The 27,676-nt window shown below is 60.5% G+C and overlaps 2 protein-coding genes across 7 annotated transcripts; one reads left to right on the top strand and one right to left on the bottom strand.

Moving 5' to 3' along the window:
• Positions 1-798: 798 nt before the first annotated feature.
• On the top strand, positions 799-12,600 carry NTMT1 (N-terminal Xaa-Pro-Lys N-methyltransferase 1). Of its 4 annotated transcripts, XM_043565883.1 has the most exons (5): positions 799-1,169; positions 2,740-2,910; positions 9,321-9,532; positions 10,387-10,639; positions 11,652-12,600. In XM_043565883.1, exons 3-5 carry the CDS (start codon positions 9,371-9,373, stop codon positions 11,906-11,908), a joined length of 672 nt encoding a protein of 223 aa, XP_043421818.1. In that variant the 5' UTR covers positions 799-1,169; positions 2,740-2,910; positions 9,321-9,370; the 3' UTR covers positions 11,909-12,600. The 4 variants fall into 4 exon arrangements, with proteins under 4 accessions (XP_043421818.1, XP_043421816.1, XP_043421817.1 ...); XM_043565881.1 differs by lacking the exons at positions 799-1,169; positions 2,740-2,910 and adding an exon at positions 3,354-3,525; XM_043565882.1 differs by lacking the exons at positions 799-1,169; positions 2,740-2,910 and adding an exon at positions 3,362-4,000.
• Positions 12,601-12,775: 175 nt separating this feature from the next.
• On the bottom strand, positions 12,776-26,417 carry ASB6 (ankyrin repeat and SOCS box containing 6). Of its 3 annotated transcripts, XM_043565876.1 has the most exons (8): positions 26,298-26,417; positions 21,099-21,199; positions 20,508-20,657; positions 16,906-17,087; positions 15,725-15,831; positions 15,506-15,614; positions 14,375-14,461; positions 12,776-14,265 (listed from the first exon to the last, which is right to left on the bottom strand). In XM_043565876.1, exons 1-8 carry the CDS (start codon positions 26,400-26,402, stop codon positions 13,598-13,600), a joined length of 1,509 nt encoding a protein of 502 aa, XP_043421811.1. In that variant the 5' UTR covers positions 26,403-26,417; the 3' UTR covers positions 12,776-13,597. The 3 variants fall into 3 exon arrangements, with proteins under 3 accessions (XP_043421811.1, XP_043421813.1, XP_043421812.1); XM_043565878.1 differs by lacking the exon at positions 20,508-20,657; XM_043565877.1 differs by lacking the exons at positions 20,508-20,657; positions 21,099-21,199; positions 26,298-26,417 and adding an exon at positions 18,589-19,090.
• Positions 26,418-27,676: the final 1,259 nt, after the last annotated feature.

The following is a 27,676-nucleotide window of genomic DNA, read 5'->3' on the forward strand; positions in this document are numbered from 1 at the left end:
GGCCCTGCGCTCAGCTCGGGGCGTCCTCACGCCTCAGTGGGGGCGGGGGGTGCCGTGTAAAGTGCAGAGGAGGGCGTAGACCAGCCCCCAGGCCATAGTGCCCAGAGCCGGGTCGTGTGGTTTGGGGGTAACGCCCCCGGTTCGCCAGGCAGTGAGCGGCTTCAGGCTAGAGCTCGCCTAGCCTCTGTTTCCTCACCTGCCAAATGGTCACGTCATTTGTGACCTCTCTGAGTTGCTGTGACGTCTAGGTGAGGGGGCGCGCTACTATTATCGATGTTGTTAGCATTTTAAACTGTTTGAAATTCAGGATTTAGTCTCAGTTCCGCTGCTTACTAGCTTCGCAACCTTGGACAGGCCAATCGATTACCTTTTCTTAGTGCCTTTATCTGTAGAATGGGGTGACGGAGCACCTGCCCCCTTTGTGGCTCAGCACACGGGAGTGCTGCTGTCCTGTTCACGCTGTTAGCGCTCCACGGGGAATTAGGAAACCACGGGGAATTAGGCTTGAAAGGAGAGACCCGCCCAGCAGTTGCGAGGTCCTGCTGGGGCCCCAGGGCCCCTTGGGTGGAGAGCTTGCTGAAAATGCGGATGCCCCAGGTTCTAACTCAGTAGGTCTGGGGTGGGGCCAAGACACCTGTTTTTAACAAACTTCCCCTTTGGGAGACAGAGCTCCACGCCTGCCCCCAGCATCTTGACACTGGGTTGGGGGTCGGCGGGGAGGTCTTGGAGCCTGGTTCCTCCCTATCACACCCCACCCCCAGATTATTGTCAGCTCTGAGCTGGTATCACACTCCTGGTATCACACTCACCCTAGTGGGGCTTCTGGGTGAGTCCTGAGGAGGTCCCTCGAGTTTGGAGCCCCCTAACTGGTGGGTTGGTCCTTGAGAGAGCCCATCTTCCCGGCCTGGTCCATCTGCTGGACCCTCCCTGCTCTCCCTCCAGGCCTCCCTCCTGGGCCTCTTCAGGGTCATTGTGATCCGCCCCTCACCCAAGGCCATGTGAGGAGCGGTGGTCCCTCAGGCCTGGAGACAGAGGGTGGGGCTTTGTGCCCAGAAAGCCAAAGCTGCCCGCACAAGGGGGTGATGGGACTCCTGACCAGGGCAGCCGGGCCCAAGCCAGCGGTGGAAACGCCAGGGTTCCGCTACCCTCTCTGGATTTGGGAGGCCCAGGTGGGTCAAGTTTGGGCTGGGTAGGTCTGGAAGCCCAGCTTCCACTGGAAGGCTGGGCAGTAAGAAGGCAGTGGGCTTGGAAACCAAGAGAACTGATTTCCAGTCCAGGCTCTGCTTCTATTTGGTTCAAAATGCTGGACAAGCTGTCCTTTCTCAGGGCTCCGTGGTAAAACAGACTGTTGGACCCCATCCGTGACTCTTGGCTGGGAGGAGGCAGGGGAGAAGCTTGCGTTGTGAAATTGGAGTGGGGGAGAAGGATTGTTTGGCCCCGCAATTTCACTGGCATGGTATAATTTGACAATTTTACAAGTCGGCCTGGAGGAAGTATCATAGCCGGTGTATTTCCATTTTATGCAAATACTCTTCAACCAGGGATGGAAGGGTGTACCTCCCTGGGAAGTTGGAATATTGAGTGGGGAAGGTGAACATTTTTTTTTTTTTAAGTTTATTTATCTTAAGAGAAAGCATGAGCAGGGGAGGGGCAGAGAGAATGGAGAGAGCAAGAATCCCAAGCATCCTCCACACCAGCGCAGAGCCCAATGCGGGGCCCGAACGCATGAACTATGAGATCATGACCTGAGCCAAAGTCAGATGCTTAACGGACTGAGCCACCCAGGCACCCCAGGAAGGTGAATCTTTTTATATCTATTCCCTGGAAAGGTGAACATTTTTTACATTTATTCTAAGAGTACATGAATTTTTTAAAATAATGGGGCGCCTGGGTGGCGCAGTCGGTTAAGCGTCCGACTTCAGCCAGGTCATGATCTCGCGGTCCGTGAGTTCGAGCCCCGCGTCAGGCTCTGGGCTGATGGCTCGGAGCCTGGAGCCTGTTTCCGATTCTGTGTCTCCCTCTCTCTCTGCCCCTCCCCCGTTCATGCTCTGTCTCTCTCTGTCCCAAAAATAAATAAAAAAACGTTGAAAAAAAATAAATAAAAAAAATAAAATAATGGATGAGGAACACCAGACTAACTACATGATTTCTTTTTTTTTTTTTTTTCAATGTTTACTTATTTTTGAAAGACAGAGCATGAGTGGGGAGGGGCAGAAAGAGAGGGAGACACAGAATCTGAAGCAGGTTCCTGGCTCTGAGCGGTCAGCACAGAGCCTGACGCGGGGCTCGAACTCATGAACTATGAGATCATGACCTGATGAAGTTGGATGCTCCACCAACTGAGCCATCCAAAAAAAAGGTAGGGGTGGATTTTTAGGCACCCCTGGAAAAGCTGGGCTCAGAGCTGCCCCCAAAGGAAGAATCCACATCCAGCAATTGAGATTGTTCAGGATTTATCCTCTTCCCTTAGAGACCACGGAAAATGAAGCTTGGGAGAGGGGCCCAGGCCAGGGGAACCAAGTCTGATTTGGAGTACTCTGGAGAGGATGCCAAATAATATATACATAAACAGATTTGGGGGACTCAGCTGCAGCCTGTCCCCCTCCCCAGCTTTCATGTCATTAGAGCAAACACACCTGAAGTACTTCCTGTGTGCAAAGCCCAGAGGAAGGCATCTAAGACCAGGACGTCAGTTTAGGAAAAATGAACTTATGATAAATATTGTCTATTTACTGACAGCACACTGCAGGCACAGGGCTGAAGGCTCCACCGGCAATATCCTACAAATTTAACACTCAGAGCATTGGGAAGTGAGTAAGCACGCCAGTCTGGAAGAAGAGGACTCCTTGGAGAGGGTCACAAGTCCTACCACGTGCAAACCCATCATATTTCCATCAAGATTGCTTTCAGGTATCCCTCCAGAATTTCTACACGTGGGAGGAACCTGTGGGAGGGCAGGCTTTTTGGAATGGAAACTTCAAGGATTTGTTCTGCTTAATTGAGGTAGCATCAACCCTTGGCGCCATCAAGGGTTCTTTTTCTTCTTCTTTTCTTTTTTTCTTTCTCTCTCTCTTGGCTCTGCATATTATCTTAAGGTGCAAATTGTTATGGGTACGATTTGAGGAATGAGGCTCCTCCCCTCTTTCTCCCCGGTGGAAAACCCACAGAACGCTCGTTTTTAAACGTCCAGCCTTCAGCCTCCAAACGAACCGGTGCACGTGCTGGAGGCAGGAGAGGATCGGCGGCGCCCCGGCTCTTTTAAGTCTGAGAGGTGCTTCCAGGAACCAGAAAGCCGACCGGGGCGGGGCAAACCGGCCGTGGGGCGGAGCTAGTCGCGGCCCCGCCCCCGGGCGCCCGGAAGTGACGTGTGCGGACAAAGGCAGCGCGCGCCGCGAGGTGTCGCGTCTGGCCGTGGTCTGACGGAGCTGCCGGTGGGCTTGTGGGGGGTTCGCTGCCGCCGCCGCCCTCCCTTCGGCTTCCTGTTCCTCGTCCTCTTCTCCCGGGTCCCGGGAGCCCCCACCCGGGGTGAGTAGCGCGAGGCGGAGCGGCGGCCGGCGGGGGAGAGGTGGCCCCGACCGCCAACTGCCTCGGCGCCCTGAGGTCCCGGCTCGTCACGTGACCCGGCGCGAGCTGCCGGGGCCCCACGTGCGCGTCCCGGGGAGGTCGGACAAGGGGGTCGCTGGGGGCTGGTGGAAGGGGAAGGCCGGGGCACCCGGAGCCTGGACGGGGCAGCCCCTCCCCCGACGCCCTTCCGGGGTCGCAGCTAGTCCCTTTCCCTGCCTGAGCCTCAGTTTCCCCTGGAGAAGCGGGGACAAGGAGAGCAGGCACTCGGAGAGTCGGTGTCAGGGTTCAGTAAACTGCTCAGGTCAGAGCCGGGCACAGAGCAGTGCCCGCTGCATGGGAGTTGCTATCTTATTTCACCTTGGATCCAGCCCCAGTTACGGTCGACACAGGTGCCGCTCAGAAGAGAGCTCGCCAGCCAAGAGCCCTTGGAGCCAAGGTCAGCCTGTTTGCGGAGGGGCTGCCAGATCGAACGAAAGGCCCGGGCTCTGCTGCCCATCAGCGCGGCGGGATGTCTCTGGGACAGAGACAGCTGGTGTCAGAGGCCCTGACGGTGGGGTGGGGCAGGATTGCAGACGGTCTGGACGTGTAGAATCATTGCCCTGGGAGGGCCTTGACTGTGGTAAGACGTCTGGGTTCCCTCCGTGTGCTCTTCCTGGTTTCCTGTGTGCATTGAAGGCACATCACTCCCTTAGTGGAATGGTTTTCTAGCGGTAGACCGGGGAGCCGGGGGGAGGGTTGGAACGCTTTGGTGGCGACCAGAAGCTATAGAGTCACAGAGATAGCGTCCCACTCCCCTCTCCCGCAGGTCTGCAGAGCTGTTTGAGTGTCCCGAATCCACCACCCAGCATAACAGTAATAATCCCTTAGAAGTGTCCAACGCTCTACAGTTTATAGGGCATTTCAGGGTATTTATCTCGTTTGATCTCTGGGATTGCCAGTGAGAATTGATGAGAATCTCATTTGGCAGAAATAATGCGTGCCTGGCACTCTATGGGTCACTTGATGCTTTTATACCCACCTTTAATCATCCCAGCCTTCCTGTGACGTCAGCATTGCTGTTCCTGTTTTATAGATAAAGAAGTGTACTTAACCGAGGTGAAGTGTCTTATGTGAGCTTACACAACACAGCCGGTGAGAAGCAAAGCTAGGATTCAGACCTGGTGTATTTGACTCCACCAGAGACTTGGGTTTTTTGCTTGTTTTTTTTTAATTTTTTAAAATGTGTTTGAATTTATTTTTGAGACAGAGATAGAGAGACGGTGAGACAGCACAAGTGGGGGAGGGGCAGAGAGAGAGGGAGACACGGAATCCGAAGCAGGCTCCGGGCTCCGAGCTGTCCGCACAGAACCGGATGCAGGGCTCGAACTCACGAGCCGGGAGATCGTGACCTGAGCCGAAGTCGGACGTTCAACCGACTGAGCCACCCGGGTGTCCCAGAGCCTTAGTTTGTTTTTAAATCTCTCCCCACTGCCCCCCCCCTTTTTTTTTTTGGTCTTCTTTCTCCTTCCTTTGCTTTCTTTTTCATAGAGCACCTTGCCATTCCCTTATGTCCAGCTGCTGTCACCAATCCAGGGAGAGCAGGCCCTGTCCAGCAGGCTGCAAGGGGGAGGAGGTAACTCCAGGCAGACTCCTGCCTCCTGTGGCCTCCAGGCTTTTGCAGAGAGGGTGTGATGCCTCCACAAAGCACTGACCGGCACGGCTCGGACACCGTTCTTTTCCAGGGATCCTGGGAGAAGTGGTAGCTGGGGCGACTGCCCACCTGTCACCCTAAACACCTTGGAGGGAAAGAGGAGGTGACAGAGCCCACTAGGAGCAAAGGGCCTCTCTTCCTCTTCCGGCTCGCCTGGCGTGCGCACAGAGCCAGACTGCCCTTTCCCTAGCCCTGGAGCCCTGCAGCCCCTCACCCCCGCCGGGCAGAGTATAGGGAGACTTCCTGCCATTTGACTGACGACTGTTCCCTCTGGCTCCCAGGGACCTCCTGCCCACTGCAGTCGGGACGCTGGGAGACAAAGTGTAGACAGGGCCCCACGGAGTCACGTTCACTAATGAATCAGCTGTTGGAACAAATGTCAAAATTACGCTTGCCATGTCTCGGCCCAGACGTCCCTCCCCTGGCCTGTTCTTAGAATCTGCCTGTAAGTGGAGTTCTTGTAAATTAGATTATTCAGAGAACCTTGACATTTAAAGAGACCATGCTGGAAAGCTTTCGGTAAAGCAAAAACTCACGTTGTCGGTAATGGCCTTCAGTGTTCCCAGTTTGGAACGGTTGGATTTCTGTAGGTTTTCCGAAAAGTGGAAACTGACTGGCCAGACAAGGCTCATTCTTTGGGTCATTCAACAACCAACTAGCAGACAGCCACCTTGTGTCAGGTGCTGCGCTGAGGGGGTGTGAGGTCATGTCCCTGCCTCCAGGAAGCTTACCTCCTGGGGGGAAAGGCAGACACCGCCAGGGGAGGGTCGGGCCCCACATTTATTCTGGTCAGCTGGCGGGAGTGAACTTTCTGTTGAAGGCCTGTGTGCTGCGTGTGGTTCGAGAGCGATACAGGGGTCGATCTCAGGGTGTCGCGGGTGTTCTCCAAGGAGCTCCCGGGCCAGTGGGGAGACAGCTGCGAGGGCGAAACCAGCGGTTCGCCAAGACTGGTGGGGGCTGGTGGGGAAGGGTCGGCGTTGCCAGGCTCCCGTGTGAGCGCTGCGTGGGGGCGCCGCTGGCCGATGCCGTCCTTCCTGGGTGGTGGTGGCTGTGGGGCCCCCAAACCCAGCTCCTTGGTGACGTTCAGGCTAGTGGCCCGCCCGGGGCCCGCAGCGATGCCCACTCTACCACAGCTGGCGTTCCTGGGCATCGGGAGGTTTCTGCGTTCCTTTGCTTACCGTGTATCTCAGGGTCGCAGCGAGAGTTCATTCTTGCCGGCCCTGTGCCGCTGTCTCTTTCTGGGTGGGACGTGGCGGCGAGCCAGCGTGGAGAGACGCCGTATTTAGAACCAGGGCCCCTCCGGCCTGCTCCCTCGAAGGGCTCTTCGATGGACACGGTGCTTGGAACTTGTCTTCACTGTGGTCCCAGACCCTCGTACCTGAACAGTGGAGCTGGAACATCAGCCTGAGAGCTGATTGGAGGATCTGAGGGGGGCTGGAGGACTCTCCCTGCGCCGCAGAAGGGCTCGAGAGGGTGGACACGGTGACAGTCACAGATCTAAGAACTGGACCCGCTAGGGCACGTGGAAGCTGTCGGTTCTCTTCTGGTTCCTCAGGGGGTCGGCGTGTGGCCTCGTCCGTGGGGGACGTCTGAGTCTGGGAAGGAGCCAGGGGGGTGGGGAGGAGGGCCCTCCCCTGGTGGCCCTGCCTGCTGGCTGGGTTGCCCGGAAAGGGCTCACCGAGGCAGCAGTGAGGAGCAGTCCTGAGTTGTTGGGCAGAGGTGAGCCTGCTGCTTCTGGAAGATTCCTGGTCTCGTAGGACAAGTTCAGAGTACAGTTGTGCATCGGGGGCTAGGCTCGTAATGAACGTGGCCGGTGAAAATGCTTCAGCTTTTCTCGTGTTCCGTTCCCCGCCCTTCTCTTGTGGTCTCTAAATTTTGATCCGAGGGCTGCGTGCCCGTCCGGGGGGGGGGGGGGGCACTTTCCTGCTTCCGGTCTGATTACTTGTCTCGGAACCCCTAAGTAGTTCTCCATCCCGGGGGGTTTCTCTTGTTTTCGAGCACTCTCCCCAGGTTCCACACGAGGCTTTCCTCAGTTGCCCTGCGTTCCAGGAGTCAGCGACTTAGCGGCCACCCAGTGGAGTGATGTAAAGGTGGCGGATGGGGGGGCTTTCACCCCTGCGCTAAGGGACTCGTGTGGGCTTGGTGCCGGGACACAGTGGTGAAAAGGTGCGGTCACGCCTCCGGAGCTTCCATCCGGGCGGAGGCAACAGTGTAATCGCAGATACACGTACGCGTTCTGGAGGCAGCAAGCGGACTGGATCAGGGGGCTGGAGGAAGCCACCTTGGCGGGGCTGGTCAGGGAGGGCCTCTGAGCACGTGACACTCAGGCTGAGAGCCTGTGCCGAGGATGAGCTGCCCACGAGGGAGGAGCGTGGCCTCTTGACCCTGGGTGAGGCACGCAGCCCTCTTCTGCATCAGATCCCGCTGCACTGCCGGGTGAGGCGGGGTGAGGCGGGGTGATCGTGGCGCCGGGCTCACGGTCGGTCGTGACGATCCAGTGGCCGATGGGAAGCGCGCGCGTGCGGAGCAGGCACTGCCGCCCCCGCCCCAGACCCTGTCTGGTCTCGCTTCTGTGCTGCCACCCCTTGCCCCGGCTCCTGCTGGTCCCCGTGTGCCCGTGGTCCCGCCGCAGCTCCCGGCCCAGCCGCCCACCTGGGGCCCTTCAGAAACCCTCGGCTGGTTGATTTCCCATTACCAACAGGCTAGACCCACGTCCCCCACCTGTCCTCGGGGGGCCCCCCTGCAATCCAGGCCCAGTCTGCCTGTCTGAGCCCCCCTCCCATGACACCCTCTTCCTCTGTCTGCGTTCCTGCCAGCCCAGGCCGTCTCTGCCTCTGCCTGTGCCCTCCCCGGCCGCCTAGCAATCCTGGTCTTTGAGGGCCGAGCTCGGCTGCCCCCCACCCATCTGCCCCTCTCTGAGTTCCCACAGCACTTGTGGCTCAGCAAGCGGCCTGTTTCTGCCTTGTGTTCCGCTCGCTTCTGTCTCCCGCTGGACCGGAAGCCCTCTGAGGGCCGGGCTTTATCTCGGAGCAACCAGACCAGCACTTGCAAGTGTGTAGTGAGCTGGCGGAAGAGTGACCGCGCCTCCCGGCAGAGGTGTGACCCTTCTGTCCCTCCCTGGCCTGAGTGGCCGGCCCCGCCCCCCCGGCCCCGGCTCTTGCTTCGTAGCTGCCCCTCCCCTGTTCTCCCGACACCCTCTTGTCCTGTCTGCTTTCACTCTTGCCCGGATTCCACACAGCTGCCAACACAGCCTTCCAGAACACATCCGCCTGCTTAACGTAGAGTAGCTCAGGCTCACTGCTCTTTAGGGAGGAGTCTAATGTCATGTCCCCCCGGACCCTGTGTTTCCAGTCGCGACGGCTCTCCGTGCGCCGTTCTCACCTCTCCCCCTGGAGCAGGCTTGCCCGTTGGCTTAGTGAGCTCTTCCTCACCTTTCCTTTCAGCTGATGTGTTGTCATCCCTGGGGATTCCTTCTTTGACTCCCCGGGGCAGTGCCTCCCCTGGGGTGGGCCGCGCCCACACCTTGTGTTTGTCTGCAGCCCTGCACGGTTGCCATTGTGTGCGGGGGGCGGTTTCCGTAAGCTGTCTCCTCAGTTCCCAGCACAGCACCTGGCACAGGGTCCGGCTCATGGTTAACAAAGGACCGGACCCCACAGCGAGCTTCATTCTGTGCTCCGCAGAGAGAGGGAGGGAGGTGTGTGGACTCCCCCAGGCCCTCCCGGGACCAGCCGGGACGTCCACCGTGGAAGGCTGGGGTTCCTTGCTTTGCTTTCCTCAAGTGTAGATTGGGGTTCTCTATAGCCGAGGGTGAGAAGCCGTCGGGTCAGGTGTCACGTACAGTAAGGGAAGGACTCGCAGCCCAGGACTCTGGGTCTCCTCCTCGGGTACAAAGGGGACTTTGCAAAATGACTTGAATACAAGAGGCAAGGCCCTGTCATCCAACGCGTGTACGCGGTTTTGGGGACACTGGACGTTTCCCTGCAGCAGGCAGGGTTGTGTGACCGTTGAAGCGTGGAGGTGAGACGGGGGCTCTCTGCCTTGTTGACTTGCTCTTTTTCTTGTTCAGGAGGCACTGCTGCCGAGTTTGGTGCCTGAGCTGAGTCGGTTGGTGACAGCATGACGAGTGAGGTGATCGAAGATGAGAAACAGTTCTATTCGAAGGCTAAGACGTACTGGAAGGAAGTCCCGCCCACCGTGGACGGCATGCTCGGGGGGTATGGCCACATCTCCAGCATCGACATCAGCAGCTCCCGGAAGTTCCTGCAGAGGTTTTTGAGGGTAGGCAGGTCTGGTGTGCTCTCCAGGAGCAGAGGATGTCGCCCTGGCGGCCCCACCTGGTTTGCACGGGGCGCCACCTCTTATGCGTAGCCCGCAAGGCCTCTGGTTAGCTGTTGGCGTCAGTGACCCAGGCCTCAAAGGCTGGGGCGGGGGTGGCGCGTGGACCGGGGCCTCTGTCTCGAGGCTGCCAGACGGGCGCTGGCCGCCGTGCCGGGGCTCCCGGACACCAGAACGGAGTCTCCCCTTAACTGTTCGGTTCTGCCGAGGCCGAGTCCTTTGCTGTCTTGCCGAGTTTGCGGGCCCCTGGGCCATGGTGTTGGCTGTTCTGCTGAAGGCAGGCTCCCAGCTCCTCACCCCCTCGCCCGCTCTGCCCTCCTCTGTGCCGGGCTGGCATCTCCCCGGCCCTCCCCCTCCTCCTCCTCTCTCCCCTGGTGAGCGTCAGAGGCTGCGTGCTCCCCATGCTACTTGCTGTTCCCCCACCCACGTTCCATCTTTCCAGGTCTGTGAAAACGGGTGAGAATCCCTGACCGCCCTTTCATTCTCTCACTGCTTGAGTTCTTTTCACGTTCTGTTGTCTTAACGGGGTCTCGGGAGTAAGAGGGATTAAACGCACCCATTCAGGCGCTCGCCTGTAAGTGCAGGTTGGCGCTCAGCTTAGAAGCGTGTGGCCCGGGACGAGAATGTGCCGCGCTCCTGCCCACTGACGACCCCACGCCTGCCAGCCGCCAGCCTGTGCCCGGTCCTCTGATTTGAGTAACTCTGGGAGCTCGGGAGGAACAGCCCCTTCGCGGGGACAGGGTCCCTCTGGCTTTCTGAGCCGTCCTCATGGAGTCTGTGCCTTCCCTGCTTCTTAGGAAGGCCCAAACAAGACGGGGACCTCCTGTGCCTTGGACTGCGGGGCCGGCATAGGCCGGATCACCAAGCGGCTGCTCCTGCCGCTCTTTGGAGTGGTGGATATGGTGGACGTGACCGAAGACTTTCTGATTAAAGCCAAGACCTACCTGGGGGAGGAGGGCAAGAGGGTGAGGAACTACTTCTGCTGCGGCCTCCAGGACTTCAGCCCCGAGCCTAACTCCTACGATGTCATCTGGATCCAGTGGGTGATAGGTGAGCTTCTCGCGGCCCTCTCCACCTCCCACACACCTCCCGCGGCAGAGGTGGGTCCCCCCCCCCCCCACCGCCCTGAGGCCTTGGGGGCCCCTGCGGCAGGCGGGGTGGCGGGGATTTCTCCGGTCCTCCCTGGGTCCGCCAGGACCGTGGGAAACATTCCCTGCAAGTACCCTTTCCGTGTTGTGTCAGTACCTGTTATAGGACGCATTTGGGGGCAGTTTTGTGTCGAAAAAACGTCAATGAGCAAGAACTTAGGCACACTGAAGAAAGTGGGAATGAGGTTTTGTAAGTTTTTTTAAGTTTATTTTGAGAGAGCACGTACACGCGTGCAGGGGAAGGGCAGAGAGAGAAGCCCGAGCTGTCGGCGCAGAGCCTGATGCGGGGCTTGAGCTCACGAATCGTTGAGACCATGATCTGAGCCAAAATCCAGTCGGGCCGCTTAGCTGACTGAGCTGAGCCACCCGGGCACCCCAGTGTTTAGTAAGAGGAAGCACCGAAGCCGTGGCTGTCCCTGCTGCTCAGAGAGCGAGCCGCGCCCTGCCGCCCCCTCGCGCACCCCGCGTGCTCTTCCCGGGCTGCTGACCCGGCCGCAGGCCACCGTACCAGCAGCTGGCCACCCGTTCCGTGGTGGACTCCAGACCCGCCAGGGACACACCGGGCCTGGCCCTGTATTTTGGGCTTCTAAAAAGCCTGTCTGGAGTTTTAGGGCAGGGCAGGGCAGGAACTCCGCTGTGCTCCCGCAATCCAGGCCTGACGGGGGTGGGTGGAGCATGGGGTTGGGCAGGGCCCAGAAGTCGCCCAGTGAGGGTGAGATCCCAGCTGCATGCTTTGTGACTGCCCTGGGTGGGTGACTTCTGAGCCGGTTTTCTCTTACATCTCCGGGCTGCCGAGAGCCAGGGAGGCTGTGTTCACACAGAGGGCGAGCTCAGTCGGGAAGCGGAAGGGAACGGCCAGTGGCGGGTACACGCTTGTGCCGCTCCCTAGTGACCCCAGCCTCTGCGGTCCCCAGGTCACCTGACTGATCAGCACCTGGCCGAGTTCCTGCGGCGCTGCAAGCAGGGCCTGCGCCCCAACGGCATCATTGTCATCAAAGACAACATGGCCCAGGAGGGCGTGATCCTGGATGACGTGGACAGCAGCGTGTGCCGGGGCCTCGAGGTGGTCCACAGGATCATCCGCAGCGCGGGCCTCAGCCTGCTAGCCCAGGAGCGCCAGGAGAACCTTCCCGACGAGATCTATCACGTGTACAGCTTAGCCCTGAGATGAGCAGGGACCGGCAGGAGTAAGGGACCGGCGCCGCGCAGGGTGGGGGGCTGGCAGCGGGGCAAGACCCGGAGGCTCCATGACGATGGCTCGGGGACGCGGAGCAAGACCTCGAAATACACCTGTCTGCCGCCGCTCACTGGACTCTTTTTCAGAAGGCCTGACGGGGACCCAGCGGGGAAGGGTGTGGCCCACACGGAGCGGAGAGGCTGGAGCCCGGCTCTGCTGCCCTGGCAGGCAGGGACCGCGGTACAGACCCGTGTGACTCCAGGGCCCCTGGCGAGTCCCCGGATGCCCCTTACCACCACCTGGCCTTCCGGCCCCAGGCCTGGGTGCCTTAAGAGAATTCTTGGCTGTTGAGGACTTTTTCCCGGGGGGGGGGGGGGGGGGGGGGGGGGGGGGGGGGGGGGGGGGGGGGGGGCGGGGGGCGAGGGAGAGGGGCTGGGCAGCGGAGCCGCGGCCGGCCATCTGCACCCTCCCTGCCTGAGCCTTTGCGGTGCCTCCTGCAGCCGCTGGGACGTTCACGTTCTAAGTTCTGTTTGGCGATTGAGCCCTGGTGTCCCTAACGTGAGCATCACAACAGCCTACGGCAAGGGAGTCCGTAGCCTCACTCTGGGCTGTGCCTTGCGGCTTCTCGGTGAACGTTCGCCAAAGTCACAAAATAAAAGGGTGAATCCCGTATTGGAAAGGTCCTAGCCGGTCTGGGGCGGAGGTCATCTTTATGGGGCAGCAGCGTCGTGCTACCTGAAAACCGTGCCCCCCACGTGCTGCCCACACAGTGGCTGCGGTGGGAGCCTTGATCCTAGGCTGGGGAGGGGCGCCGAGGGGCCGGAACGTTACACAAGGATCTTGAGAGCCAAGAACAACGTCTCACGTTAGCGTGAATCATTTACTTGCCTCAGCTTCCTTCCTAGGCAGTGACACAATTCAGTGACCCACGCGACTCGCGCTCGGCTTGCTGGGGGCTCAGCCTGTACAGCAGCACAGTCAGCCGTCAGCACTGGTGGCTTTCTTCGCCAGACGGACCCCGCGCGACATGGAGACATCTTGGAAAGGGCTGTCCCTGGTCACGCGGGATTACTTTGTAGCAGAAGGCACGGTCCCCCGAGATCCCAGGTTTGGCACAGAGCTGCCACCAGAGCCCGGTCCGGGGCCGTTGGGTGACCTGGTCCCAGAGCTGCCAGAGGCAGCAGGGCTCGGCTCGCTCTTCTCCTTAGTCCGCCAGGAGCACTTCTGTGGGTGACGTAATCTCACGGGGGGAGGGGGGAAGGGCGGCCTAGGCCGGGCCGTGCCCTGACGGGCCCACGTGCTTCCTCGCATCCGCTGGGCCCCACGCAGGACAGACCAGCCTCCTGCGGCTCTCAGCGGGACCCGGCCTCACAGCTACCCTGCCCGGTGCTGCCCTCAAATTAACAGAGTGTATGCTTGTCCCAAATCTAAACCCTGTCCCTTTTCCCAGTGTGGTTGAGACTTGGGGGGCGGTCCCCCTGGAAGACCAAGCCTTTTCCCACTGGAATGACTAGCTGCCAGGCCCCACCTGGTTTTCTTGGTACTCAGTACGGATGAAGTCTCGTCTCCCAACCCGTACCTTCTGACAGAAGGCCCGAAGGTTCTCCCCAAGGCTGCCACAGGTACTGAAATCCGCCAGCGGGCTGAGCTGCCCAGACCCCGCCGCCTTCAGTCGGGGAGTGATCAGATGTCCTCCTCCGTGGTACCGCTGTGCTCACTAAGGAGGTACCACTTCAGCCTGTCGGGCAGAGGCAGGGCTTTGACCTTCACATCCACAGGCCAGGGCTGAAGGTAGAGGCGGATGTAAACGCGACACAGGTGCTTGAGGGACGGGGGATAGCTCTCCAGCTGCCTCAAGGAGAAGTGAAGGGCCTGGATCTTCTCTGCCAGGCTGCCCACGGGGTGGATATCGAAGTTTTCGGGCAGCTGGAGTTTCTGGGAATTAGTCACCATGAGATCCAGGACGGTCTCGGCTTTGCGCAGCAGGTCCACGTGGCTCTCGTCTTCCGCGCAGCCCGGGTGCGAACAGAGCCTCTCGAAGATGATGTGGAAGCCAGACCAGCAGGACGCACCGTGGAGGGAACAGTTATAGGCTGCTCCGGACTCCAGCAGGAAGCGCAGGAGAGGGAAATGCAGTTTGAAGCTCTTAAGGCAGATGTGGGTGAGGGACTCGTGGGCCGGGCACTCGCTGGGGTCGGCCCCGTGGGCCAGCAGCAGCTTCGTGACTTGGAAGCAGAAGCGGCTGATCATCTGGGCCTCGTCCTTGTCCCCTCCCACCGTCTCCCCGAGCAGGAAGATGATGCAGGTGAACACGGTGTCCCCGTCTTTGGTGGTGGCCTTGACGTCTGCCCCTGCAAGGGCCGGTCAAGAAAACAGAAGGTGGGAGAAGATCTCAAACCCCTGCAAAGTGACGCTTAACGTTTCACCGCGAGAGGACAGGGAACTGGGGACGCGCCTCACCTCCTTCCAATAAGAGCCGGATGTTCTCGGTGTTGTAGATCTGCACCCCGTCACTGCTGGCCAGTGCGTGCAGCAGCGCGGTCTTCCCTACAGAGAAAGAATGAGGAGGAGTCTGGCCAGGAAGCCGAGGTCAGGGCAACCCCCGAGGTGCAGGGAAAACAGGATCACAAAATGAACTTTGTTTTTTGTGTCTTCTTAAATTTTTTAATGTCTATTCATTTTTGAGAGAGAGAGAGACAGAGAGAGAGAGCGTGAGCAGGGGGAGGGGCAGAGAGAGGAGACACGGAATCCGAAGCAGGCTCCAGGCCCCGAGCCGTCAGCACAGAACCTGGTGCGGGGCTCGAACCCACGAACCGTGAGATCATGACCTGAGCCGAAGTCGGACACTCCACCGACCGAGCCCCCCAGGCGCCCCTAAGTTTATTCAGTTTGAGAGAGAGAGAAAATGTGTGTATGAGCAGGGGAGGAGCAGGGAGAGAATCCCAAGCAGGCCCTGTGCTGTCAGCAAGGAGCCCTGCTCAGGACTCAATCCCACAAACCTGAGATCATGACCTGAGCTGAAATCAAGAGTCGGGTGCCCGACCGAGCCGCCCAGGCACCCCATCCAAAGATCTTATTTTTTTAAGTCATCTCTGCACCTAACGTGGGGCTCGAACTCACAACCCCGAGATCAAGAGTTGCAGCCAGACACCCCCAGAAGGCCAACTTCAAAAAGGACTGACCTCTCAGAGCCAGGGCTGAGGGTGACAGGTTTCTGGTCATTGTCTTTCCACCCGCACACAACCAGGAACAGAAGGGTTCCTGGACACTCAGACGCTGCCTGAGGCCTGGGCCGAGGCTTTCCCGAGAAGCCACGGCTCCCCCGGCAGAATCTGAGCGCACGCGTGCCCCGCCTCCTCCCCCAGAGAGCCCTCAAGCGGCCGGCGCAGGGCCAAGGGCTGTGCCGCTTCTACTTCCCTAAAGCCTCTGCGGCGGGTCAGCAAGATGCACCCGTGCGTCCGCTGCGCTGCGTCATCGCACGAGCTGCGTCCAGCCCGCACGCCCACCTAGCCTCTGTCCTGGGCCGCTGTGGGTGTCCCGCACGAGGCACCTGGCGCACGGCCGTCCCGCTTTCCCGCCGGGGGCACCCACCGTGCTTGTCGGCCGCATTGACGTCTGCCCCGAGGTCCAGGAGGCGCTGCAGGCAGGGCAGGCGCTCCGGCTCCTCGCTGGCCAGGTCCAAGGGGCTGCTCTCGTGGATCTGAGGCAAGAGAGCACAGCGGAGTTGGCCTGGGGGCCTGGGAAGCTGCTCGTGCCCCCCCCCCGCCCCCGCCACGTCCCTGCTTCAGAGCAGGCTGGGGCCGCCCTTACCCGGTCCCTCCGGTTAATGTCGGCCCCGTGGCGCACCAGCAGCTCCACCATGTCGGGCTGGTTTCGCAGGACGGCGATGTGCAGGGCGGTGTAGTAGGTGACGGGGTCTGAAGGCACAGACACGGCTGATGTCAGTCCTGCCTATCACCACCTCCTTGTGGGACCCCAGGACCTGGCCTCGGGCTCAGCCCCAGCACACCCGCCCCCTGGGGTGGCCCAGGCTCCCGGCACCACGAGGGGTCAGGGTCAGGACACGGCCGTCCTCATCAGATACTAGAGCGCAAGCTCTGCAGTCAGAGCTCGGTCAGGGTCGTGGCGCCATTCCAGTGGCGGGGGGGGGGGGGGGGGGGGCAGCTAATCTGTCTCGGTTTTACTCTCCTCTTCTCTAAAACGGAACCATAAGACAGGGGGCGCCCCTTCTCGGGCGGCTGGGAGAAACACCCAGACTGACAACTCCTCAACCCCAGTAGTGACAGCCACGTCCTCAAAGCCAGTGTCCGGGTAACTGACTTTGTAACAGCCCCCGCCCCTCAGCTCTTGGGCCGGCCCTCCGGGAGCCTGGGACCCTAGCGCCCTCTAAGCCTGTCATCAGATGGGGCGGGGGGGGGGGGGGGGGAGGCACGCCTGGCCACAGCCTGGGTCGGCTCAAAGACCCCCATCTGGTCCCAGGTCAGCCCTGAACGTCTCCTGGTTGACCCCGCCCTCCTGGCGAGCAAGCCGGAGAGGAAAACCGGTTCCATCCCCACCGCCGGCACTTAGAAGCTAGAAGCCAACCCGGTCCTGCCGTGACTTACACCCAGTGTAGCTTCTGTGTTTGCCCCTCTCCCTCTGGCGTGAGCCAAATGTGAGACGGCTCAGAACGAGACGGCTCAGAAATTGCTCTCCCCGCGCTCTGGGCACAGTGCCACCAGCCGCGTTTTCACGATAACGGAAGCAGGGATTTCGCTGGGAGCCGGGAGAGTTTGCTGAATCAGTCACACGGCGGAAGCAGCAACAAACTCGCTCTTGGACCAGAGGCGGGAAGCAGGGGGACGGGCTGCCTCAGTGGTCCCCCGCGGAAGGAAGGAGGGAGGCAGCTCCCGAGGGAACAAGAACAGCGGCGCCTGAAGACGTGGCCCACCCGAAGCCCAGCCACGCTCAAGCCACCTACCCGCCCCTGGCCCCCCTGGGCTCCAGCTGACCTTCAAAGTTGAGGTTGGCCCCGTTGCGCAGGAGAACATCGGCCGCCCGGGTCAGCCCCAGCTCGGCCATCTTCAGCAGGGCGTTGCTCACACCTTCCTGGTAAAAAGGGGAGTGGGCCTTTCTCTCCAGCAGCTCAGTGAGAACCAGGATCCGGCTCTCCTCGCTGGCAACATAACTGGACCTGGGGCAGGAGAGGGGCGGACCGGGTGAGGGTGGGCACGGCTGTGGGACCCGCCAGCCTGGGCGGGCGGGCGGTCTCCCCCCCCCCCCCCCCCCCCCCCCCCCCCCCCCCCCCCCCCCCCCGGCAGGGCCCTGGTTCCACGGGGCAGAACGTCTCTTCGGAAAAGGTCTGCGGTAGAGACAGAGCGAGCTGGATCTTTTAACCCCAGCCGGCCCCTCGGGGTTGCTGAGAAAGAACTGGGGCTTTCTCCAGCCTCCTCCCAAGGTGCCCAGAGAATCTGGTCCCTGGCTTGGGAACAAAGCCTCACACAGCCGTGCTGCTGCGACCACTCCTTCCCCGGGCACGGACCATCCCTGAGCTGCAGAAGTTGCCAGAGCAGCCCAGGCAACACCCCCCGCAGCCAGGCCCTCCTCCCCCGCCCACACTCGGAGGCTTTTAGCTTCCCAGTCCCCAGAAGGTGGCCCTTCACACCCCAGCCCCAACGCCACCTGCCCGGCCAGCGCGGACCTCCAAGACCTGCCGAGCCTTTCCCCAAAAGCGCAGGCCCGCGGACAGCTCCGTGAACCTGCACGCAGCTCTCTTTCCCTGGCCGCCACCTGCTCCTCTGAGTGAGGCTTCCCCTCCCCACCAGTGCTCCCCACTCCCTTAGCGTCATCCGTCCGCCACCCTTCAGTCGTCAAGATCAAGGTTCCATCCTTACTGCCTGGGCAGGAATCCGTCTGGTTCCCCAGCCCCGGGGAGGGGGGAGCGCACCATGCATACAAAGCAAAAATTCTGGGACTACAAAAGGCCCCCCCCCAAACGGCCTTGGAGTTAAGGAAACACCTTACACTGTGTTTTCAGAACAAGTCTCAAAGTGAACAGAGCGGTGATGAAGAAAAACCTGTGTTTCCACCCAAGTCCCTAGAGAGACGCATGATAACCGCTGTGTTTCAAATTCCAAAGGATCCCAGACACACACACCGGCTTCCCCATTTCCTCTGCGCTCTTCTCCACTGCACGGAATATGCAGACACCTGACTCGTGATCCTCAGTCTCTCTCCTCTGATGCAGAAGCACCAGGAAGGCTGGGGGTTTTGTTTAGCTCGCTGACGTATCCCTGAACGCCTCACTCTCTGACACCGTTCCCACAAGTTCACGGATACACCCGCTCCTGTCTACGTAAAATGCAAACTCATTTACAGAAAGTTCAGGTTCGCACCGCTCTGGGGTAAAACCCGGGGCCCTCGGACTCCACCCTGCTCCCCTGCAACCGGCAGCGGGCCGACAGCGCACAGGGTGGGGCACCGAGGCGGAGGCCCGGCCGCCACTCCACCCTGCAGGCCTCCCTCCGCCGGCCTCGAGCACCCTCCATCCTGCCGGGGGCAAGATTCGAGCCAGGTGCAGGAGCTCACGCTCGAAGCAACGCAACTTCATCTGCGGAGCGGGGCCGCAGCCGCCCCCGTCACACTTGCAGTGACAGCCGAAGGGCGGCAGCGTCGGCGGCAAGGAAGCTAGTTACCCGTCCAGAGGCTCCTGCCGCTCAGGGTCCTGGATCCCCAGGGAGCCCAGAATCGCATCCACCAGCGGCTGGTACTCGAAGATGATCCTCCGGAAGCCGTGCAGGAACGGCATGGCGGCGGCCCCGGGCGCGGCAGGGTGGCCGCACCTTCCGCCGAGGCCCAGACGCCGACTGTGCGCGCTCCGGAGGCAGCGGGCTCGACCCGGCTTCTGCAGGTCCAGCCCCCGCGCCCCGCCGGCCGGCCCGCCTTCCACCCCGCTGCTCCGCGCCGGAAGTGACCCCCTCACTTCCGGTCCGCGGCGCCCAGGAAAGCGAGCGGCGGCGACAGCGCCCCCTGCGGGCTCGGAGGAACCGCGGCGCGACCCGGGGAGAGCGCCGGGGGTGTCCCGGACACCGGCCCCCGGGGAGTGGAGGGCGAGGGCCTGCCGGCCAACCTGAGCGCCACCCACCGCGGGCCCGCCTCGGCCCGGCCCGGCCCGGCCCGGCCCTGCTCCGCCCTGCGATCCCGTCCGCGGCCGCTGGGCGCCGTCCGAGCTCCGCCCATAGCGCGCCCAGGCTGGCCGCTGCGCTAGCACCGGGGCGGTGGAGGTGACTCGAACCCCGGGCGCCGCCCAGCCGCCCTGGACTCGGATCGGACCAGGACTCCCTCCGGCTTGGCCTGGCTCTCGCCTCTCCCCAACGCTGAGTGGATGCCCACACGCCCCGACGGGTGGTGGGGACAATTCCTTATTCTCTGTCCCCAGGAGCTCCTGGCCCTTCAGGCTGCCATGCCAGCTCCTTCCAATTTCCGCCTGGATGGCCTCAGTGACCTTTAATTTTCTAATCCGTTAAAGAGGGGATACTCGCACACACCCGAGATCCTCGGATCAAGAACTCTGTTAATATCAGGGAAGTGGAATCTATCAGGAAGGAACCCAAACCTGGAGCCACTTAGGCATCTTCCTGTAAGGCCATACATGTGAACCTCCACAACCCGGAGTCCCATATTGGAGGCCTGATGTCTTCCTGATTCTGGAAAAGCCCTTTCTGAGGAGGTGTGCGGGTCCCCGCGCTGGCATGGTGCCTCGGCCTCCCGCCCCCACCACGTGCCCTTGGAAATCCCTCCCATCTGGCACCTGGCAAGAGTTGTTGAGCAAAGGAGAGAAGGTCTAGAGAGGCGTTTGAAGACAATCCGACGTGCCTGTGATTTGTCTGTGTGCTCCCCTCCACCCCCTCCAAGAGCAGAACAGATTGACCCAGGAGACACCATCAAGCACTCTTGCTAGGTCGCTCCCTGGGGACCCAGCAGCGACTAGTAGGCGGCAGGGGCTGCGCAGTTCATTGCTGGCTGTTACTGTTGCTAAGTTTACAAGGTTGTTGTGCCGATCAAGTGGCAAGCTGTCAAAATCCTCATCGGGCGCTCAATGAGGATTGACCTTTTGGCACCTTTTGGCCTCCACCATCATTGCCTAACGGGGCAAGAAAGAGGGGTGGGAGTGGGCAGCTTGGGCTTGGCAGAAGGGATGCAGAGCACGGGGTCTGTGGCTCCCAGCACATGCCTGCCTTGGCCCTCACCCCAGAAAAGAAGTGTCGTCTTGAGTGACACCGGGAAATTTTGCTCACGTTGATACGGCGCTATCTCATAAAATCAGAAGATTGGGCGCCTGGGCCCAAATTCCCATCTGGCCACAATGAGCATCTGAATGGGGCACTTGCCCCTGTGTGCCTCGGTCTCCCCAAGGTGTTACCCTGGTGGGAGAAGGGATGTCTGCCTCTATTTTAAGGCTCCACAGCCTGCCTCTCGATTGATTCCAAGGTCCTGAATGGTGTAGCAGCCGACAGGCAACCCAGAGCCTCCGTAGCCCTTCCCATTTGATCCAAGGTCCCTTGCTCCGTGGCACAGGTCAGGGGCCTGAGGCACCCAGAGGGGCCTGACTTACCCCAGGGCAGGTGGTGAGTAACCGGAGGAGGCCTGTTGAGAATGGGCTCCAGGGCAGACCGGGGGCGACCACCTCAGCTGAGGCCAGCTTCTGCCTGCCTCCACTGGTTTCCTAAGGCTGGCGTAGCAAAGCGTCACAAACTGGGCGGTCCTGGGAGCCAGAAGTCCGAAATCAAAGCGTCGGCAGGGACAGACTCCCTCCAAAGACTCTAAGGGAGAGTTCCTTTCTGGCCTCTGACAGCTTCTGGTGGCCCCCGGCTTTCCTTAGCTTATGGCCGCTTCACTCCAATTTTTGCCTACCTCTGTGTTCAAGTGGCCTTCCTCCCTATATCCGTGTCCCTGTCCAAGTCACCTTGTCCTTTCTGAACGACCCCAGCCCTTGGATTGAGGGCCCATCCTGATCTGGTATGAATTCGTTTTAACTTGATCGCATTTGCCAAAGAAAAACAAACCTCTACTTCCAAATAAGGTCCCAGTCAAAAGTACCAGAGGCCGGGGCTTGAACATGTCTCTTTGCAGGACCCAGTTGAGACCGCGCTGATGGGTGACCCCAGGCATGGCCCTTCTGGTCTCTGGGCCTCAGTTTCCTTACCTGTAACCTGAAGGCGCCTCAAGCTCTGACGGTCTCGGAGCCCACGAAGAGGTCCTTGTTGCCCGCTGAGGGGCTCTGCCGACAAGAAGACTGGGATTGTCCTGTGACCGGAAAAGTAACAACGAGTTAACTTTCGTGTCCTGAGCCCTTCTAATGTGCCAAGCCCTGTGCTGAATGCTTGACTCGCCAATCTCAACAAGTCCCATTAAGGGAATGATGGTATCTGCCTATTTTTCAAACGAGGAAACAGGCTCAGAGAGGTTTAGAGGCTCGCCCAATGTTGCACAGCTGGGTTGAGACTCCAACCCAGGTCTGGGGGCGGGGGGTGCTCTTCCAAATATCTGGCCTTCTGCCTTGCGGCTCCTCTGGGTGTGGGCCTCAGAGGGTCTGCACAAGCAGGAGTAAGGAGCTGACCCCTGCTCTGTCACAGCCCCTGGGCATCACACTGTGGAGCCACCCTGCCGCCTGCCTGTCGTCCCAGGCCCCTATCTTTAGAAAGTTCCTTGACCCTTGCCCTCCCTCCTGTCAGCAAGGGCAACCTTGTTTTCTCCATCTGCCTCCCATTAAGGCCCTGTCACTCAGAGCCTCTGATTTTCAAGTTCTGAACCTTCTCTCTTCTTTCCTTGCCACTGCCCCTCGCTGCCCTGCCAGCCTAGCCACCTCCGGCCACCCAATTCCAGGATTCCTGGGCAGCCTGGGTGTCCTGGAGCCAGGCACTGCGTGCCCGGACTCTGGCTGATCAGTCCCTGCCCCAGGGAGCTTGGGAGTCCCTCTGACTGCGCGATGTGTAGAGAGGGATGGCCTGAATATATAAAGAACTGTTGAAAATCAACAACAAGCAGACAAAAGCACTAACAGAAAAATGGGCCGAGGACACACCCCGGTGAGTCACAAAGGATGAGAAACGGTTAACAGACATGAAGGGAGAAGTCTAGCCTCTCCAGGTGTCCAACGCCAACAGTGGTAAGAGCTGCCCTATGGGACTTACCTCATATGAGACTCTGCCCCAGAGCGGTTCAACAAAGTGAGTCCGAGAATAGTAGGTACGGTACGATTGCCCCTGGGGAAAAAGTGCCGTGTATATGTGTGCCCGTGTATGCATGTGTACGGAGGCAGGGGTCATTGCCACGGCCCCGCGGCAAGATGTCAGCGGTGATGGCTTCCGGGCGCTGGGATCTCGGGAAGTTTTATCTTCTTTGTGTTTCTGTGTATTTCCTGCCTTTGTACCAATGAGTGTCTTTCTTGCCTGAGACTCGGGACGCCGAATCGGCCACAGGCAGCGAATCAGGCCCTGCACACCCCTCCCGTATCTCGGGCATCTATCCATGAACACCAGGGCCGGGCCCCGCGCTGTCCACAAAATCTTTCTCCTCCCAACGCTGTCAAGTGACATCCGCCCAGCACACAGGTCACCTGCCCCGGAGGCCCCCCCGAGCCCCCTTCTTCTGGGCCCTCCCAGCCTGGAATTAGCACCTGATTCGTTTCCTCCCCCCCTGTCCCCTGGGGCATCACAGGGCCCAGCGGGACGGTGAGGGATAAATTGTTAACAACGGTGGACTTTGGTGGAGTGCGTCGCCGTGTCCTGTGAATTGAATTAGAAGCCTGACGCGTGTGTGAGCTCATTGACCAGTCGTGACACCCCCGGAAGGAAGTGGTGGCAGGGTTCCTACGTCATCGTAGCCTGAGGCTGAGAGACAGGCCGACTCACAGCCAGCGGGCCCAGCCGGGGTTCACACCCTGGCTCTGAAGACCCTGGCTCTTAACCTGTCCCAGCCCTCACGTGCCCACCCGTTCTCAGAAACGCTTACACGTGTGTGCCCGACACCAGTCACACTCACAAGACGTGCTCACACCCTGTCACACTCTCCCCGACACAGCCTCACACACCCACCCTCTCTCACACATACTTTCTCAGACACATCCTTGTACACACACACACACACACACACACGCACACGCACACACACGCGCAGGGGCACCGAGGCACAGAGCTGGAGGGCTGGGCATATTTCCGAAGCTGGGTCATGGGCCCGCCTCACCACCCCCCCCTCCCCGCCACACACACACCAGGCTTCCTCCAGGCTGCTCTCCTCCCCTGCCCCCCCCACCCCCCCCCGCCCCCGCCGCTCGCCCCCTCCCCCGTCCTCCTTCCCCGCCCCCCACACCCTGACCCCACCCTGACGCCGGACCCTCAAGACCAGAACCTGCTTGGCCCTCTTTGGAAGGACAAGGCCCCGATTCTCCTCTCCCAGAGGCCCAATCCTCTGTGGGCGCAGGGGGAAACTGAGGGACCAGGAAGCCAGGAGGAGCAGGTGATGGGATCTTGGCTGGGCCGGGGAAGACTTTTCCTGTCCCCTCCCTCCCTCCGTTTGTTCTCCTAAGAAGCACTGAGGGGAACCCACCCCTGCTGACCAAGGGCAGCCTCCTCCCTGACATGGTCCCTCCCCATGCCCCCCAGACACTACCAGGAGGTCCTGGTGCCTGGCTTTTCCAGATGAGGTGGGTCCTCAGGGCCTTATAAGCCCAGGCGGACAGGCTGTGAAGGTGCTCCGAGCCTGTCTTAGCTGTTCAAGCTGCCGTAGCAAAATACCGTAGACTGGGGGGCTTAAACAGCATTCATTCCTCCCGGTTCTGGAGGCTGGGGAGTCCAAGATCAAGGCGCCAGTAAGGTGGGCTTCATGTTGAGGCCTCACCTCTTGGCTCATGGGCGGCCACTCTCACTCTGTGCTCACTTCTTCCTGTGCGTGCAAAGAACGCATTCTGGCGACTCTGGTCCTCCTGGTAAGGGCGCTAATCCCATCCTGGGGTTCCACCCTCATGACCTCATCCAACCTAATTAGGTAATTACCTTCCAACGGCCCCACCTCCTAATACCATCAGCTCGGAGGTCAGGGCTTCAACATATGAACCTGGGGGGCACAAACGTTCAGTCCATACAGAGCCCTTCAGGCCCCCTCGCCCCAAGACAGGGAGGCTTCTGGGGCCCAGGCTCGGGCCTGGCCCTTTCCCAGCCTCACTGCCCCGTCTACACAAGACGACGGTGGTTTCGGGGCGCCTGGGGGCGGTCAGTCGGTTGAGCGTCCGACTACGGCTCAGGTCGTGATCTCACGGTTCTGTGAGTTCGGGCCCCGCGTCGGGCTCTGTGCTGACAGCCCGGAGCCCGGAGCCTGCTTCGGATTCTGCGCCTCCCTCTCTCTCTGCCCGGTCCCCACTCACACTCTGTCTCTCTCCCTCTCTTTCTCTCAAAAATGAATAAACATTCAAAAAAAAAACAAAAACCAAGAAGAAAAAGCTGGTGGTCTCGAGGCTTGCCCACATGTCCTCCCGCTCCAGAAGTCGGGGGGCTTACTGAGAGACACTCTTAGCTTCACATGGGGGAACCATCCTGAGAAATAGTGCCCAGGCCTCTCCCTGGCAGATGCTCACCTCCTAAATGCTGGTCACCCTGCCTCCGCCTCTCCTGGCAAGCAGGTCCGTGTGGTCTTGGCACAGGCTTTGCCCTCTCTGAGCCAAGTGGGCGTGGGGAGGGCCCCCGGGAGGTCTGAGCCCCATCTCTGGCTGGTCCGTGAGCCCAGAGTCCTGATTCCAGGGACTCCCCGATCTGAAACCTGCTGGTGCCCAGTCGGCTTCAGTTCCTGGCAGGCCTGCCCAGAGGCAGAGCTCGAAGGACGGGACCGTGGGCCCCCCCCCCCCCCACCCCGCTCCAGCCACTGTCGCCAGGCCCCATCAGGCTCCACCAAGGGATGGCTCAGATCCCTTGGGGAAGGAGGGAGGGCAAGAGGCGGGCACAGGGTTCTTTGTGCTCCCCAGAAAGCCCTCCACGCCACCCCCACCGGCCCTGCTTGGCAAAGCGAACGCAGGAAGAATCTGGCCGGCCATCCGTCAGGGAGACAGAGTGGAGGGAAGCCGGGAAATTTGATCATTAAGAAACCCTCCTGGCTGTCTGGGGGAATTTAATTAAATAGTTGGAGAAGGGCTGGGGGAGCAGGCCACATCTGGAACCAATATGTGGGCTTTGATTTTTTTCCTCCTCTCTCTCTCTCTCTCTCTCTCTCTGTCTCTCTCTCTCTCCTTCTCTCTTCCCATCTCGCTGCGTGAAAGGAACCCAGTACAGCCCCGGAGTATGGGTTCCTCTGGGATAGGATTCCTGGCAGACGCGGAGAGAAACCACAGGCAGGGAAACTGGTGGGGATGCAGACAGAAGGGACAGAACAGGCTGAGACAAAGATGTAGGGGGAGGGCCCGGGGGGGGGGCGGCAGGAAGGGCTGTGGGGTCAGGGCTGCACCTCGGGGTTTGGCGGCAGAGGTGTCAAAAGTGAGAAGAGGTGGAGGGCCCCCGTGTAGCCCGAGAGAGCACCACACGCCTGGCCAGGGTCCCCTCGGGTAGCCAGCGTTTATCAAGCCCCGGCCCCCGCTTGAGACGCCGAGGGGTGTGGCTCCTCCCATTTACAGATGAGAAGGAGGTGACTCAGCTAAGGTCACAGAACACACGCGGGGCAGCGCTGGTGTCCGATCTCAGGCCCATCTGGATGCTGTCTAGACATGCTGCGTGGGTCACTGTGTTGGTAATTACTCGGTGGCTATTCGTGTCGCGCTCCCCAGTGCCAGGCACCGGGCGAGGCTCTGGGGAGGCCGCAGCGTGAAACTCAGCGGGTCCGGCGGGCAGGAGCCGGGGCAAGCGGACCTCGCCTGGGCAGTCGGCAGCGGTTAATGTGGGTCCTATGCCTGGGCCGGAGCTGCTGCCTAAGAGAGGAGGTGGGGACAGAGGCATCGGGGTCTCTCTGTTGCAGGGGCAGGACCCTCCGGGCCCCAGGGTCTTGCCCTGAGCTGGGTCAAGTAGGTGCTCGTGGGAATGGGGACGAGTGGACAGCTTCTCAGCCTTGACCCCATGGCTGAGCCATCGCCACCGGCCTAGTCCCCTCTTTTGGCCGCCTTAGCACATTAGCAATCCTGCCCCTGGTCTCCAAGCTTCCCCCCTCTTCCCCCCCGGGTCCCAGAGCCCTTGGGCTCCAGTGGCTGCTGCCAGCCAGGGCTGTAGGGGGAGAACATGGTCTCTGCTCTAGGCAGACAGACTCTGGGGTTAATTCCCTTCCTCCCCTAAAGCTCAGCTCCCGCCCTGCAGCCCGCATAGCCTCCCTCGACCACGCCCTGCCCCTGGGATGCCGAAGTCCAGCTCATATCCAGCACCCAGGTCCTTTCCTTCTGCAGGCCGGGAGCCGGGAGGGTGGGAGCCAGCTCCGATCTGTCCTCAGAGTGGCCCCAGGCCCAGCCCCGAGGGGGCACAGCAAGGAGCGTGGCACACATTTGTGGAATGGATGTCTCATGACCTTGGTGCACACGGAGCCCTTAATCATGTAATTCAAGCTCTTGGCAGGGAGGGGAAAGCGAGTCACGGTGAGACCAAAAGGGACGCTGCGGCAGGGCCCAGGTCAGGGGGGAGCCTCTGTGGGTCCCCTGCCTGCCCGTGTCCCAGCCCGGCCCCCGCACCAGAAGGCGCCCCATGAAAACGTGTCTATAGGCGTACTGAGCCCTGCATTCAGGTCCTGCCAGCTTGTTAACGGGGTTGGGGGGGGGGTGGGGAAGAGGCCAGGTCCTGCCCACCGGCTCTGCTCTAGGTCTGGGGAAGCTGTAAAGGTGGTGTTGACAGGGGCTGCGGCTGTAAGTGGACACGTGCTGTGCGCTGGGGACCAGGCAGATGCTCGGGGAGCCCGGCAGAACCTTCTTACGGCCGCATGGCAACCCCGGGGAGGGAGGGTGGGTAACTCTTGTTATCCCCATTAGACAGATAAAGAAATGCAGGTTTGGAGAAACTGGGTTGGTGGCCCACAGTTATGGGGTTGAACGACAGAGCTAGGACTGGAACTCGGCCGTGTCTGGGGCGGCATCATTGGCATGACCTCAGGGCCGCACTTCGTCCCAGGTGCAGGGAGGAAGGCCTCCAGGGACCGGGGGGGGGGGGGGGGGGGGGGACCAGGTCTGAGCAGCGAGAGGCAGGTGGGGAACGGCAGGGGATCTGGGACCCAAGGGCTGTACTACGATCCGGGTGATCAGATGGGGGGGGGTGGGGCAGGGGCACAGAATGCAAGGGTCGAGGCTATACTAAGGGCGGGAGCAAGAGGCCAGAGGCCCCAAGAGCCACCAGATCCGCGAGGCCATCGGTGGGCCCGCACTAATCCGAAACAAACGCAGAGGGAGACGTGGGGTCCCTCTTGCAGGCCCTGACAGGGTGATGATATACAGAGTTTTAAATAAATGTATCTCATTAGGGCCGTATTGTCTGGCAGGAGTAAAATGATGCCCTTCCCCCCCCCTGCCTCCCCCCCCTCCCCCCACCCCCGCCCCCGCCCCAAAGGGGGAAAAAAATCCAATGCTACAGCTAAAAAGGAAATTGCATTAATACAGATTGTTTTATTTAAAAAACCTTGACCTCCACTTCAAAAAAAGCCATTAGACATTCTCCTTCTCAAAGGCCGCCGGAGCGATTATGGGGCGGCCCGGTCATTCCTCAATGACTTACTGTTCCCGCGCTCGGGGAAATGTGTGAGGAATCGGGGAGTCATTTAAGGCTCCCTGCAGAA

This window comes from Prionailurus bengalensis, chromosome D4 (assembly GCF_016509475.1).
Source record: "Prionailurus bengalensis isolate Pbe53 chromosome D4, Fcat_Pben_1.1_paternal_pri, whole genome shotgun sequence".
Classification (NCBI taxonomy): Eukaryota; Metazoa; Chordata; class Mammalia; order Carnivora; family Felidae; genus Prionailurus; species Prionailurus bengalensis.

What these genes read in the sequence shown, in the direction of transcription:
- NTMT1 (XM_043565883.1), top strand. Translation starts at nt 9,371, where the DNA reads ATGACGAGTGAGGTGATCGAAGATGAGAAACAGTTCTATTCGAAGGCT. An exon ending in TCCTGCAGAGGTTTTTGAGG is followed by an intron (nt 9,533 to 10,386) that starts GTAGGCAGGTCT and finishes CCTGCTTCTTAG; the next exon opens with GAAGGCCCAAACAAGACGGG. An exon ending in CTGGATCCAGTGGGTGATAG is followed by an intron (nt 10,640 to 11,651) that starts GTGAGCTTCTCG and finishes TGCGGTCCCCAG; the next exon opens with GTCACCTGACTGATCAGCAC.
- ASB6 (XM_043565876.1), bottom strand. Translation starts at nt 26,402, where the DNA reads ATGTGTGCCACGCTCCTTGCTGTGCCCCCTCGGGGCTGGGCCTGGGGC. An exon ending in GAGGCGCCTTCAGGTTACAG is followed by an intron (nt 20,658 to 21,098) that starts GTAAGGAAACTG and finishes TCTGGCTCCCAG; the next exon opens with GACCGCCCAGTTTGTGACGC. An exon ending in GGCCAACCTCAACTTTGAAG is followed by an intron (nt 15,832 to 16,905) that starts GTCAGCTGGAGC and finishes CTGTGCCTTCAG; the next exon opens with ACCCCGTCACCTACTACACC.